The sequence below is a fragment of the Leuciscus leuciscus genome, assembly GCF_965113295.1.
Source record: "Leuciscus leuciscus genome assembly, chromosome: 6".
Classification (NCBI taxonomy): Eukaryota; Metazoa; Chordata; class Actinopteri; order Cypriniformes; family Leuciscidae; genus Leuciscus; species Leuciscus leuciscus.
In genome coordinates this window covers 29,238,339-29,252,253 of record NC_138730.1, presented here as the reverse complement: position 1 = coordinate 29,252,253, position 13,915 = coordinate 29,238,339, and the positions used below count along the sequence as shown (strand labels likewise).

The following is a 13,915-nucleotide window of genomic DNA, read 5'->3' as shown; positions in this document are numbered from 1 at the left end:
CGTGTTATTTTTGAATGGAGTTTAGTAGAATTATTCTGTTAGCTGTATTATGTCTCAATCTAAATATGCACCAAAGACCATTGAGACACTAACTGGACTAAATCTGAACATGCAATTAAAACTCTTGTTGATATTTAGCTGTTCAGGAGACAGTTTAGAAGTGATACAGAATAAGCAATAAAGTGACCATGATTCACTCTGGCACTGCCAGCAAAGGAAACAGGAACTGCATTCTGAATGCCACAAAGTCCCTGTCAATCAACCTGTGGGTTCCGGGACAACAAATTGCTGATAAGGCATAAAATCTCCTCTAGAGCAGGTTTACAGTGAGACTCGCTGCTTTACATGGTCTTCTCATCTGGTTGGCATTAGGGCTTTAGAGAACCAGAGGACACATATGGACTCAATGGACACATGATCTGGACAATCAGATCAAATACATTGAAAGGTAAATAAGCAAGGAGACATGTTCAAAGATACAGGGATGAAAGTAGAAAACAATCAATATTAGTGAATGAGTGTACGGTCTTATTTTAGTCTTATTGTATGATAATCATTTACAGATACTTTTATCCAAAATGACTTACATTGCATTCAAGGTATACATTTGATATACATTGTTGTATGTGTGTCTCTATCTACTGTATCTGTCTGTCTGTCTGTCTGTCTATCTATCCAGCTAACAGGAACATTCTGTCAAGGTTCACTTAAAGATATGAACAAATATTCTTCCAATAACGTTAATAAAACATTCCTTAAAAGTTATCTGGTCTTTAATAATGTTCTCAAAAAAATTACTTATACATTGTTTATGAAATAAATTTAATAAACCTGAAACATTTAGCTGTAAATCAGAGAACATTCAAAAGTAACGTTTCCATTATGTTTGCAAAATGATAAAATAGACTTTTGCATAACCAAGAATAATCCTTTAATAATCCTGGACATTTTGAATGTTCAGAGAACATTCTGAAATAATGTTTTTAACAATAAGGTTATTAAATGTAACTTATTTCGTAATGCCTTATAATATTAGCTCTTTTCTTCTCAAATTGCAAAAAAGGCATATTTGATCAGTTCATCCATTCCTTAAGAATCAAACCCATTAGCACTGCAAGCTATAGACTTATGCGGCAGAGAGACAAGCGCGCAGCCATCTTTAGAATTTTTTTTTTTTTGAACTTCTGTTTTTGCGGTAGCTCTGTATATTTCAATGGCATCGCAGTCGAAAAGTATTTAGCTGGAGAAAGTGTATTTACTTATTGTAGAGTTAACAAAAGTTATCATGAGCACTGTAATGTTTGAAGCGGATGTCAAAACAAATGTCAGTAGACCAGCAAGATTTTAAAATGAGCGGCTCATTCATAAATCCGTAAGATCTTACCTTTATAATTTGGAAATACAAACTGGAAGACAGAACACAACGAGCGCAGCGCTTAAAAGGGCTGGGGCTTCATAAGGTAAATAGGAATGCTTTAATCACATAACTGACTAAAATTACTTAAAAATCTAACTGTATACGAAAACTAGAAAAATACCTCTAATTTACAGTGGCTGTCTGGAAGACAATAATGTGCATTATCTTATCCTGATTTTAAGCACCAGACAAAATAAACCACGATGCTTTGTTTCACAGCGCTCTGGCTTTCCCAGCTAATATAGAAAGCAGATGCCACAGTCTGATTGAAAATATTTGGAAAACTATCTTGTTTCTATGGTGCAATACAGTTGCCTTATGTCAGGACAAAAAAAAAGTGAGCCAAAGTTCAAAACTGAACAGATTAAATCATGGTGAATGTTAAATTATGGCACATTCTTGATAGTTGGACATAAAAAAAATATAAACCCAATGAACCTATTTTCCAGGTTTCTGGTCTAAACAACAGACAGCAGGAATTGTCCGTACTGTACTTTTGTTGATTTGCAATCTTCAGTGTGAAAGCAGGCTCTCAATGACTCTAAAAGATGAATGAGAGAGAGAGTATCTTCAAAAACAACGATCAGAGGACTTCCTACCTTTGTATCCCAGCACAGCCACAGCTATGGTGAGCAGAGCACAAAGCACATACAGAAGAGCAATGGCCACCCTCAGAGCCCAGTCATTTTTACATTTAGTGCATTCACTTCCCTCCTGGATACCTGCAACACAAAAGAGCATTGCATCACAAACATTGAAAATGCTTTTCAGCATGATGTAAATACATATCCCTCAATCCCTCATTCTTAAATGACTCAAACTCCAACAGGAAAAATCAGGGAACCTTTGGTTCCTTAAAGGGATAGTTCACTTTGAAATTAATTTTTGGTATGTTTTAGCTTACCTCAAGGGCATCCAAGATGTAGGTGTCTTTTTTTCCGCAGTAGTTTCAATTTTGATATTTTTAGGTCAAACCGTTCTTGTCTGTCAGTCATAATGCAGGTCTATGGTCACGGTCTCAAAACACATGCACAGAGTCCAAATTAAAACAATTCCCCGTCGTCCAAATTAAACAATTCCCCATCGTAAGTACACATTGATGGCCTAAGACACGAAACGAGCGGTTTGTGTGAGAACACGAACAGTATTTATATAGTTTTTACCACTTATACGCAGCCATGTCGAAGTGATCTGATCTGACGTGTACGCAGACTGGTGCATAGATATATACACTAGATGTCGCCTTAAAGACATTCGTTCAATGAACTGCCGTAGACAAGGCGACATCTAGTGTGTATATGTCTATGCACCAGTCTGCGCACACGTCAGATCAGAGCACTTCGACATGGCTGCGTATAAGTGGTAAAAACGATATAAATACTGTTCGTTTTCTCACACAAACCGCTCGTTTCGTGTCTTAGGCCATCAATGTGTACTTACGATGGGGAATTGTTTAATTTGGACGACGGGGAATTGTTTTAATTTGGACTCTGTGCATGTGTTTTGAGACAGTGACCATAGACCTGCATTATGACTGACAGACAAGAACGGTTTGACCTAAAAATATAAAAATTGAAACTACTGCGGAAAAAAAGACACCTACATCTTGGATGCCCTTGAGGTAAGCTAAAACATACCAAAAATTTATTTCAAAGTGAACTATCCCTTTAAAGGGATAGTTCACTCACAAATCATCATTTGCTCAGCCTAATGTTGTTCCAAAGCTGTATGACTTTCTTCTGTGTGACATAAAAGAAGAGAATATCTCTTTTTTTCAGTAGGGTCCAATGTTGTTTTGGACCTGATTGACTTACATTGTATGAATAAAAACATTCTTTAAAATATCTTCTTTTGATATTTACGTATAGAAAGTAAATAATCACAATGTTTGTGTAACTTTTTTTGGCAACACTTTACAATAAGGTTTCATTAGTTTACAGTAGTTTCACTTTTGTTAACATGAACTAAGAATGAACAATACTTCGACAGCATTTATTAATCTTAGTTAATGTTAATTTCAACATTTACTAATACATAAAATAAAAGTTGTATTTGTTAAGAAAGGGTTAATATACATTCAGCCGGTTATTTTGCAGAATAAACCTCGACAGAGTGATCATCACCCTGACGCAAAGTGAAAAATGGCAGCAGCGTTTGTATGAAACCAGTTATTATTGATTTGAATATTTTAATTAGCTCAACAAACGCAAAACTTCCACGAAGAAAAAACGTTCCTAGCAAGTGTAAAGCGCCGACTTTAGTGACAGTTACCCAGATGAGCCTGGATTATTTTGGGAAATAACATACCACTGAATGGCACGACTGACCAATCAGAATCAAGTATTCCACAAAGCCCTGTAATAACATTAGTTAATGCACTGTGAACTAACATGAACAAACAATGAACAACTGTATTTTTATTAACTAACATTAACAAAGATGAATAAATACTGTAACAAATGTATTGCTTGTTGTTAGTTCATTCATGTTAATTAATACATCAACTAATGTAAACAAATGAGACCTTATTGTAAAGTGTTACACTTTTTTATTGCATTAGCATATTTTTATGGTCTTTCTAATCATTACGTTTGACGTGTTGATGATGACCTATGCTTTTCATTCAAGTTTTAGACATGGCTAAGTTTAGAATTGCCAAACATAAATTGTCAAAACATCTGAAACACCGTCAGGAAATTACTTAAAAAAATTTTTTAAATTCCAAGGGACAAACAACTATTTCAGTGATTTCACGCAAAGCAGCTTTTGAGATCACGGTGTTTCACCACATGATGGTGTAAGCGAATAACTGCCTCTCTGTTTGTTTTCAAGAGTCAAGCTGAAACTACACCATCGGGGCTTACTGCAGCGAGAGACCATGTGTCATGCTTGTCCTGAACATGAATGACTGATTTCTGTCAGTCTGGTTCAGATTACCATTGAGCCAAATTGTTTTCCCTTTCGGTCCAGAGGGAATAAGCAGTCAACCGTAAACAGTGTCCCACTAGGACAAACCACAAGTTTGTGGTCATAACAGACTATGACGTCAAATTCGCCACACGCTGCCTGTTCTTGCTGCAGCAAAAAGTAAAGATGACCCCTGTTGTGTTTAAGTTGAGGCTTAGCAAATAAACATGTCCACTATCTCCAGAAACACTCCAAACATTCCAATGAGGCTCACATCCTTGTTTGACTTATCAGCATATGGTCGGAGTGGCAGCCATGGCATCCAGGTCAGGCTAAAATGAAAGCCCCAGGAGAGAGCTGGGGGGTGGGCAGGTCGCTGAGGAGCTTGTCCTTAGACCCACACATCTGTGTAAACATCATGGCAGAGCGCCTCAAAGGGCCCTCCAAGCTATGGCCCCGGATGTAGGGGGGGTTTACATCGAGGATTTGGTGAGGTGGTCTGTGTGGGGGATATCAGAAGATGCCTACCCACCCTCCCTCAACTATAACCAAACCGCACCATGTAAACAAGCAACATTACAACCTCTGGCTATGGGTCACTGGGGTGTGCAAAGGAGAGAGAGAGAAAAGAAAACAATAAATGCATCACTTTTACATTGCTGTAGAGTGTTTATTGCTGTGTTTCTTTCACCTATTAACTATTAACTGATGGACAAATTGCTCCTGACTTACAGCACTGAAGCTAGATTGCTACACAGCTTGCTCCTTTTCACACATGCTTTCAGAATCAGGAGGGAAAAGCTGATTTAACTGAAGAAATACAGATGTGTTCTTTCAGATAGCTGGAATTCCAAGACGGGACACTTAAATTTGCGTTGTGTAACAACAGATAGGGAACAAGCAAACATGTTCCACTTACACTAGGGTTGAGAAAGAAAACTGCTTCTTATTCAGGTTTTTTTGGCATAGTTTGTGTAACATTAGCAACACATTATTAGCTGTTTGATAACATAGTCAAGCAAAAAGCTAATCATATTAATTACCGTTATGTGTCCGACGTTGTAAAGAGCGATACCATTGTGCAGCGTTTACCTCAATAAGTTGGCTGAGTGAATCTCTGAGCTGGCGTGAGTGGAGACGGGGCTAATATTCATGTATACTAAATGAAGCTATTTTAAGGCATGAAGAATTTTTTTTCACAAGGAAAAACCATTTAAATATGTCATGTTTGGGATCAAAGATGAGTTTTAAAGGTGACATATTATGACCCTTTTCACAAGATTTAATATAAATCTATGGTGTCCCCAGAATGTGTCTGTTAAAATCCAGCTCAAAATACCCCCCAGATAATTTATTATAGCTTGTCAAAGTTGCCCCTTTTTGGGTGTGAGCAAAAACACTCTGTTTTTGTGTGTCCCTTTAAATGCAAATGAGATTCTGCTCCCCCGTTCTGAAGAGAGCAGGTCCTTTACACGAGCTTCGGATACAATAACAAAATACGCGAATCTCACTCATCCAAAATCTCAGAAATAACCAGTAGCGGAGTGCAGCCTTACGGAGAGACTTGCCACTTTTAGACTGCAGAATCTGACTTGGTCGTTTCTTCATGATTCCCATCCTTACTTAAAATGTTTCCTTGTTCAAACCTCTCACACACTTGCCAAATGTATTAATGCAGTCTATGTGGACCGTACTTGACAACAGTATCTATAAAAATTCGGACACATATCCAAAACCCACACATTTAATGTTTGTAACTCACACACATAAGAAAACCTATAGGGAAAAACAAACTGAGGCCCTGGAATGGATGACCATATCTTGCCCTTTACTACAGGGCTTTAGGGAGGGTCTGGAAAGTGGCTAGAGTTAATTTCAACAGGCCAGCAGTGACTGGTTCAGGTCCAGGAAATTCCCAATGAGAAAATAACTAGTCAAACAGCCTGAATGAAGTTAAAGCATAACACAAAACAGCCGAATCCTACTGTATGTTAATGTGCATTGGATGACGGTTATCCTAGTCAACACTTCAGAGTTTGGATCTCATGATGGATCATATTAAAAGTTGGAGAACAAAAGTGCTGCTTTAACTCTGAGTGAGATGAGGTTGTTAAGCTGTGGCAGGAGATTGGGAGAGAGAGAGAGAGAGAGAGAGAGAGACTGAGGCCCGCATCAATGCCTGTGCAACAGCTGTGTTTCATTTAGACTCAGGAAGTCGCTCAAAGAAAATTCCTGTACTTCTCTTTTTTCTTTGTACCTGCTATAAGACCCACTCACACTTGCCCAATGCAACAGAACACTTATGATGGAAATTTCCATGGCAACAAAAATAAAAATTTCCACACTACACACAGAAAGTGGTCCATGTTTTGATTTGGTACTGTGACTAAAATATGGAAGGGGGATTCTTCAATTAGGGGAAGTTTGTGTGCCCTTGAATGAGTTAAAATATGCTCTTGCTATTATTATTCTAGTTTTAGCATCAATTATAGGTTTTAACTTTTCAACTGTCTCTTTATAGTATTTTCTCATTTTTAAGAATACTGAAATGCATCTTGAGTCTCGAGTCTGCGCAGTTGTGAGCGTGAAGTGGAACCATGGTATCAAGGCCCCGCCCACATTCCCGCAGAAACGGTTAGTACAGTTTACTGCAGAACAACTCTTTATGTCGGTGTGAAATAAACAATTACGGAAATGTAGAAATTAAAGTTAAAGCTCCCGAAGATCCCGAAAAAAGTCTGTTGGTGCCTCAGTGACTACTTCGCTCAGAGAAGCTGTCAATCACAGCTGCTAATCATGACGCCACATTCCTGTTTTTATAGCATCAAATAACTAACTAAAACCAAACTTATTTAAAAAACTGAATACTTTAACTTACATCAGCGGGATAAAAACTACCTAAAATGACAGAAACCATCTTTGGAAAAAATATATTTGAAGTGTAATTTGATTGTATGTTTTGTCTCATGTCCCATAAGATTACATTGAGAGGGTGGGGTTTATGACCTATAATGCATTCAGTCACCTGGGGGGGATCGAAACGTTTTGGCTTCACTTTTCAGGACTTGTGCGGCACACTTGTTTCTACTTGGTTATACAGGGTAAGAGGGACAATGGCCAACCATGATCCCAGCCTTTTTCCAGGACAATGAGACAAATGTAGTTAAAAGTGAGAAATCACCCAAGATCTCCAAAGGCCATCTAATTTGGTCTCACATAAACCATAAAGGCCTCAAGCAGCCTTTACAATTTTTTTTTAAAACTTGCTTGCACATTTACTGTGGGTGGCTGATTCATAATTATGTTTAATGATGCCTTCCTTAACGTTCAAATGTTTGAGCTATTGTGACCTACAGTTTGAAAGTTAATGAATAGTTAGAGATACATTAAGCCAATCTGAGCAATGAACTCCTCAGGGTCCAATCAGAGTCCAGGCATTTGAGAAAAACAATTCTTTTGTCATTTGATGATAATCATAGCTTTATCTGCATGATCTGCATGCAACAAATGTGCAAAAGCTGTGATAATAAAATATTTTTTCCTTATACTTTCATTCAAGCCTTACCTCTACTGATTAAATGTTGGCCATCGTTTTGTGACTGGACACATCTTGAAGACCAGAAGTGTGAAATGATTAAGCATGGTCAACTAGTAAAAACAGACCCAGTCAGTCTCTGAAGATGAAGGAAACAAACCCTTGCTGTATGTCATTGCGGTTTATTTAATCATAAGAAAACGAGTTTCATCATGTTAAATATATGCAGTATCCCTATGTGGCCACTGCTCACATCTGGAATCATCACTCACAACAAGACTCAAACGAAATACTATTCACATGCAATTCAGTTGTGTAGCACCAGAAATAGCAAATTTTGTGAACCTCTCTGGATCCAATCATCATGCCCCCAGCGTCCCTCAAAAGCCCCCTCTCTGGAATGTTAACAAGTAACGCTTTAAAAAAGGGGGTAACTACAGGGACAAATTACTACACCATTATGTTTATAAACCTCTGAACTGTACAGCTCCACACTACTAGCATGCCATGCATCAACATTTTTTCCCCCTTTTTTGACAGCAAACAGGTTTATAACACTTTAAATGGGCACAACCATCTGGAGCATATTAAAGAGAGGGGAGGGGGAGGGGGGGAATCAAAGGATGCAAGAGAACATTTGATACATCATTCCACCATGCCAAGGACTGAAGAACAAACATCTAAAATGTCAGCTCAGCTTACAGTTTGGATGCAAGGAATGATTTCCTCAAAGAACCCTTTATGTTACTGACTTTAACCTCATTTTAAATGCAACTTGGGTAAAGGAAGTGAATTCTGTAGCATATTTTAGAGAGATGTTAACTTATGAACAGCTTGAACATGCCACCAAATCTGGTGTATCCGTGTGGTGGAATAGGTCTGGACCAATAGCACAGCCAATTAAACTGGAGCATTTTGATTGAGCGAGTAGATTCATGAGATCCAATCTTTATAGAAAATGACTAACAATCCAGGTTATAATTCCCGCAGATTCTTACGCACTCATGGTTGGGCTACGACATGAAGCCTTTGTTTACATGTTTACTTGTCTCTGCTCAAATGTAATAAGACACATGCCGTTTTGATACAAACAAATCAACAGCAAGCAATTTATAGAACATCTTTGTAACGTTTCTGGATCCGACAGTTTTTTTTATGACATCAGCAACAAAATAAAGGCAGAAATAGGAATAAATCCTCTCTGGAGTTCAGAGAAAGGCAATAAAGTCTTTCCTAAGACATTGGCAGAATCACTGGGACACGTGTGGGCTGTTTTCAGCTCCAATTATTTCCTTATGTGATCAAGGCCATGTGCAGTTTTAGAAATCCAATGAGACTCTAAAAGAATGAGAACTAGTGATTGTGAAAACAGCTTCTCAACAGCTTGAATAACTGGTTAATGGTCATTCAAGATACATTAAACATATTTTGTCCTTGCAGCTTAGAATGAAAATATTGAGAAAAGACTAGCGTCCATGTAGATGCTTATGTGGAGCCCTGGAAATCATCTGTATTGTATTACTGTAGAAATACAATGTCGAATAAAGCACATCCTTAAGAGGAAATCCTAAAAAGGATGTATGGAAAATGTGTGGAGACAAAAACAGAGAGAATTCACAGCCAGCCAGACAGGCAGATCCCACTCAGAATCTGAGACAGGAAATCAAAATCCAAAGCCAAGAGCCTCTGGCTAATGAGCTAAAAGAGAGATTCTGTTCTTGATATTGGTCTATTGCACTAAATAAATGCAAATGCCTTTAAATCCATTCTTCTCCTACTACTTTTCCAAATGGTTTAACAGTATTACGCTTATAATTTAACCTGACCCTCAATTTATATGAAGTTGATGTAATGTCTGTTTTGGTGATTGATGCAGAAAGTGTCATTAAAAAACATAGCAAGAAAACAATGTTGGCTTTGATACATGGAGAATTTGGCAATGACTTGAGTGAAGTGACATCACCTTGTTCTTATTCCAGCACACAATATGTTATTTTTATTGTTGTTGTTTTTCATTGCACAATATAAATGCAAAACAATTATTTTAGTCTACTCCTTACAAATGTACATATAGAACTAACATTATGTACAGTCATTGCAAAGTCCTGGCGTTGTTCTCGAGTGGCTTAGTATGGAGTGGGAATGGGATACATCCTTTGTAGCCTCTTCACTCACAAGCAAAAAGCACAAAAAAGCTACATTCACAGTTTGTGCAGATGAAGTGAACAAAATTATTTTTTTATGCTTTTAAAACCCAATCTTTTAGACTGCATTAGTGATCAGTGAGCAGATTATTATAGCAGATTCTTATTATGCATGTGCTTATAGGCGGTGCAGTCATTTTCTGGCTTATCTACAGTAGTTGCAATAGTTTTGACTTGAGCGTCAACCAATGCCAAATGAGTTTCAAATAAACTGGCCATATAGAGAGACCTGACAGAAAGGTGAATAGTTGCATGGCATGCTTATGTATTCTATGTCGTCAGGTCTCCTTAAAGCATAAACACGTGCCTCATTATCCCAACATTAGAAACATTAGGGCACAAGGGCACATATAATCATATATGATCCAGACGAACAACTAAAGGCTTATTAGAAAAAACATTTGACTAATCACATTGAGTCTGAGCTGCTTGGATAAATCTGCTTTACTGTAAAATCATATTCGCAGTGACATCATAATGTTATTATGGTCAACTATATACAGTATATAGAGCAATAATTTTTTCTCAAGAGCAATAATTTTTTTAATTGAAATAAAGCTGTAACAAAATATCAATATCAGATGAGAACTTTATGGCTTGTCAACTGACTGAAATTAAGTTCAAAGCTGAAGTAAAAATTAAACTAAATAAAAATATTAAATAAAAAAATGACAAAAAGCACATAACAGATTTACTAAAACAAACAAGTCAAAAAACTGAAAATATAAAACTAAAACTATAGTATATAAATCATTATTAACACATTCTATTGTTGCATACTGCATCTGCATTCTTAACTTATACAATTAAATCATTTTTAATTTACGTTTACATTCACATATAGGTTATTTACATTCGCTTAGCAGATGTTTTTGTTTCTAAATCCCTAGTATCTAATAATTTTGAATTTTTTACTTATTTAGTTTAAAAAAGATGTTTCATACAGTGTACAAAAGTACATAACAAAGCAGAATTCAAACGTAGTTTAACTTAACAGCCTCAAGGCCAAAGCATTTTATTTAAAGAGGGTCTTGAAGGACTCATGCTAATGACCTCAGTGATAGAAATCATATTACGAAATAAAGGTTTGCTTTCAATATTTTATGGTTAAGGTTTTATAAGGAACTGAGAGGAGACTGCAGGGGCTAATGAAAAGAACACCTCCCACAAATGTACTGCTGCCTGAACCGATTTTCAATACGGCTCATTGCTCTTGACAGTAATGTGATGTCATCTAGATGTATCCAAGGAGATTCAAAACAGCCCCCTCATTCAGAACACTGTAATGTTCTGGAATCCGGCCCTAAACTTTCATGACAGAGAAAGAGGGGGGAAAAGACCATCTGAGCTATTGCAGATTATTTGGGGGTCTGGATACATAGTCATATAAATGTAGTACCTCTCCTCAGAGAAACTTGCTTGAATGATAATTGAATTGTTATGTAGGCTACATGTTTCTTCAATAACACATAATAAGCGACGATAAGAGTGTTACCATAGAGCCATAGAGTTATATTACACACTGATTTACAATATGATGATGTCAGCTGAAAGTCATAACTTGCAGTGAAGAGGGATACTGATTTTCCTGTTTTCTGCATGCACAATTACCGGGTGACATTTGTTTCATATCTTCAGTCTCAGAGGCATGATCTCATTTCGTCAGTATGTTTGCCAAAGAACATGCTTGGAAACAAAAAGGCAAGAGAGTAAATTACAGCACTAAACAATGATCCTTCAAGGAATTAATGGCATAGTTCAGAGTCAACAATTCCTGCATCCAAATTCAAACAGAGCAAAAACACAACAGGCACTAAAGGGATAGTTCAACCAAAAATGAAAATTCTGTCATTAATTACTCTCCCTCATGTTGTTCCAAACCCGTAAGACTTTCATTCATCTTCGGAACACAAATGAAGATCTTTTTGATGAAATCTGAGCGATTTCTGTCCCTCCTTTGACAGCTACAACTACCACTTTGATGCTTGAAAAAGAGATTGTAAAGCTAATCCATATGAATCGAGCAGTTTTGTCCAAATTTTCTGAAGAGACACGATCTCTTTATGAACAGATTGAATTCACATAAACATTCATCAACTCACACATCAGTTGTGGTAAACGGAAGCTCAAGCATGTCGCTTCACATTCTCGTGTTACGCAGCACGTTTGCGCTTCTACAAGAACCAATGAGGTTTTTTCTCTCGCAACAAGCAGTTACGGGTGAGCCTCTGTTTATGTTCGCTGATCAATGTTTATATGTGAATAAAAGCCTAAATTCAATCTGTTCATATAAAGCGATCGAGTCTCTTCAGAAAATTTGGAGTGAACCGCTCAATTCATATAGATTTTTTTACGAACTTTTGAAGCACCAAATTGGTAGTTGCTGTCAACAGAGGGACAGAAAGCTCTCCGATCTTCATTCATTTGTGTTCTGAAGATGAACGAAGGTCTTACAGGTTTGGAATGACATTTGGGTGGGTAAATGATTACAGAATTTTTTTGGGGTGAACTATCCCTTTAAAGCCATTTAGAATTGTGAAACACTTTCTTCTCTTCTTAAAGGGACAGTTCATGCAAATATGTAAATTATGTCATTATTTAATCTATGGCCAATTGATTTTCAGTGCAACACAAAAGTAGAATTATCTGTAAAATTGTTATGCAGTCCTTGCCATACAACAACCAGGGGCTGTCAAGCTCAAAAAAGGATAAAAACAAGGATAAAGACCACAAAAGACAACATTAGGTGGATTATTTATAGGGCTGGGCAAAAAAATCGATTTTTCGATTAATCGTTTTTTAAAATGTGGTCGATTCAAAATCGATTCTCAAACGCCAAGAATCGATTTTTTTCCATCTTTATGTATTAGTTTTCCTCCACTGTTCATAGGCTTGCAAACTCAATTTTATAGCTAATGCTGTGAGATTTTATGGTAGTTTTATCTAAATCATAAAATAACCTCAATTAGTGCTGCACGTTTAATCATATCGCAATCGCTATGACAAGCCTATACGCAATTAGGCTATATGACCAAAATGCTGCCAAAATGCTGTCGTGACTGTGACAGAAAAACTTGCGATGATATCGTGCGTGCGCACAAGACAGCACAGAATAGAATTATCTTTCGCGCTTGAACGAAGAACACACACAATTATGCCAAAATGTATTTTTGTCGAGTATCTTTATAACATAAGAGCAGTCTTATGACGAACGTGAAGAGTTGTGCCTCGTGAGAGAATGAGTCCGCGTGTGAGTTCCGCGTCTCTGTCAACAGCGGCTGGTCTTAAAGGGACAGTACACTGTAGCCACTAATTATCTCTGTCATTTAAGTTAATCAAAGAACAAAGAGAACAGAGAAAAACACTCACTGCTCTTGAATAAAGAACTTTTGTAACTTTGATTAGTCAATATATAATTTATAATTAATGCAACACAGACTGTTTGATAATTTTATTCAATTTCTGTATGGCCTAGCTGTTAGACAGGAAGGGCACATATTATATTATATGCAACGTTTTTATATGTGGGTTTATGTGAGGATTGTTAACCTGTTTGATCAAGACATGCGACTGTTCTGACTTGTCCAATTTTCAGCATCAATTTTTCATCTTGCATCAAAATCCTGTCTATTCATTGTATGCATTTGAAATATAGAGTTGGGTTCTGTTTTAATGTACCCAAGTGTACCTAAAATAAAAAGAGTTTAATATACAGGTTTGTAGCTCTTAATTTCTTTTTATTAATTAAACACTTGAAAACTTGTTCACATTTTTTTCTTTTCTTTTTCTTTTTTTAATAAATATAGGATTTGTATTTAATATTCATTGAGTGAGTCGAATCGAAATTAATTT

General features: G+C 36.8%; 1 protein-coding gene across 1 annotated transcript in view; it reads right to left on the bottom strand.

Moving 5' to 3' along the window:
• Positions 1-13,915, bottom strand: part of colec12 (collectin sub-family member 12) — a 31,124-nt gene that overhangs the window by 7,550 nt on the left and 9,659 nt on the right. Inside the window, exon 3 of the mRNA XM_082172555.1 lies at positions 2,017-2,139. Within this exon, the coding sequence (XP_082028681.1) occupies positions 2,017-2,139 (123 nt within the window). The remainder of the gene's footprint in view (positions 1-2,016; positions 2,140-13,915) is intronic.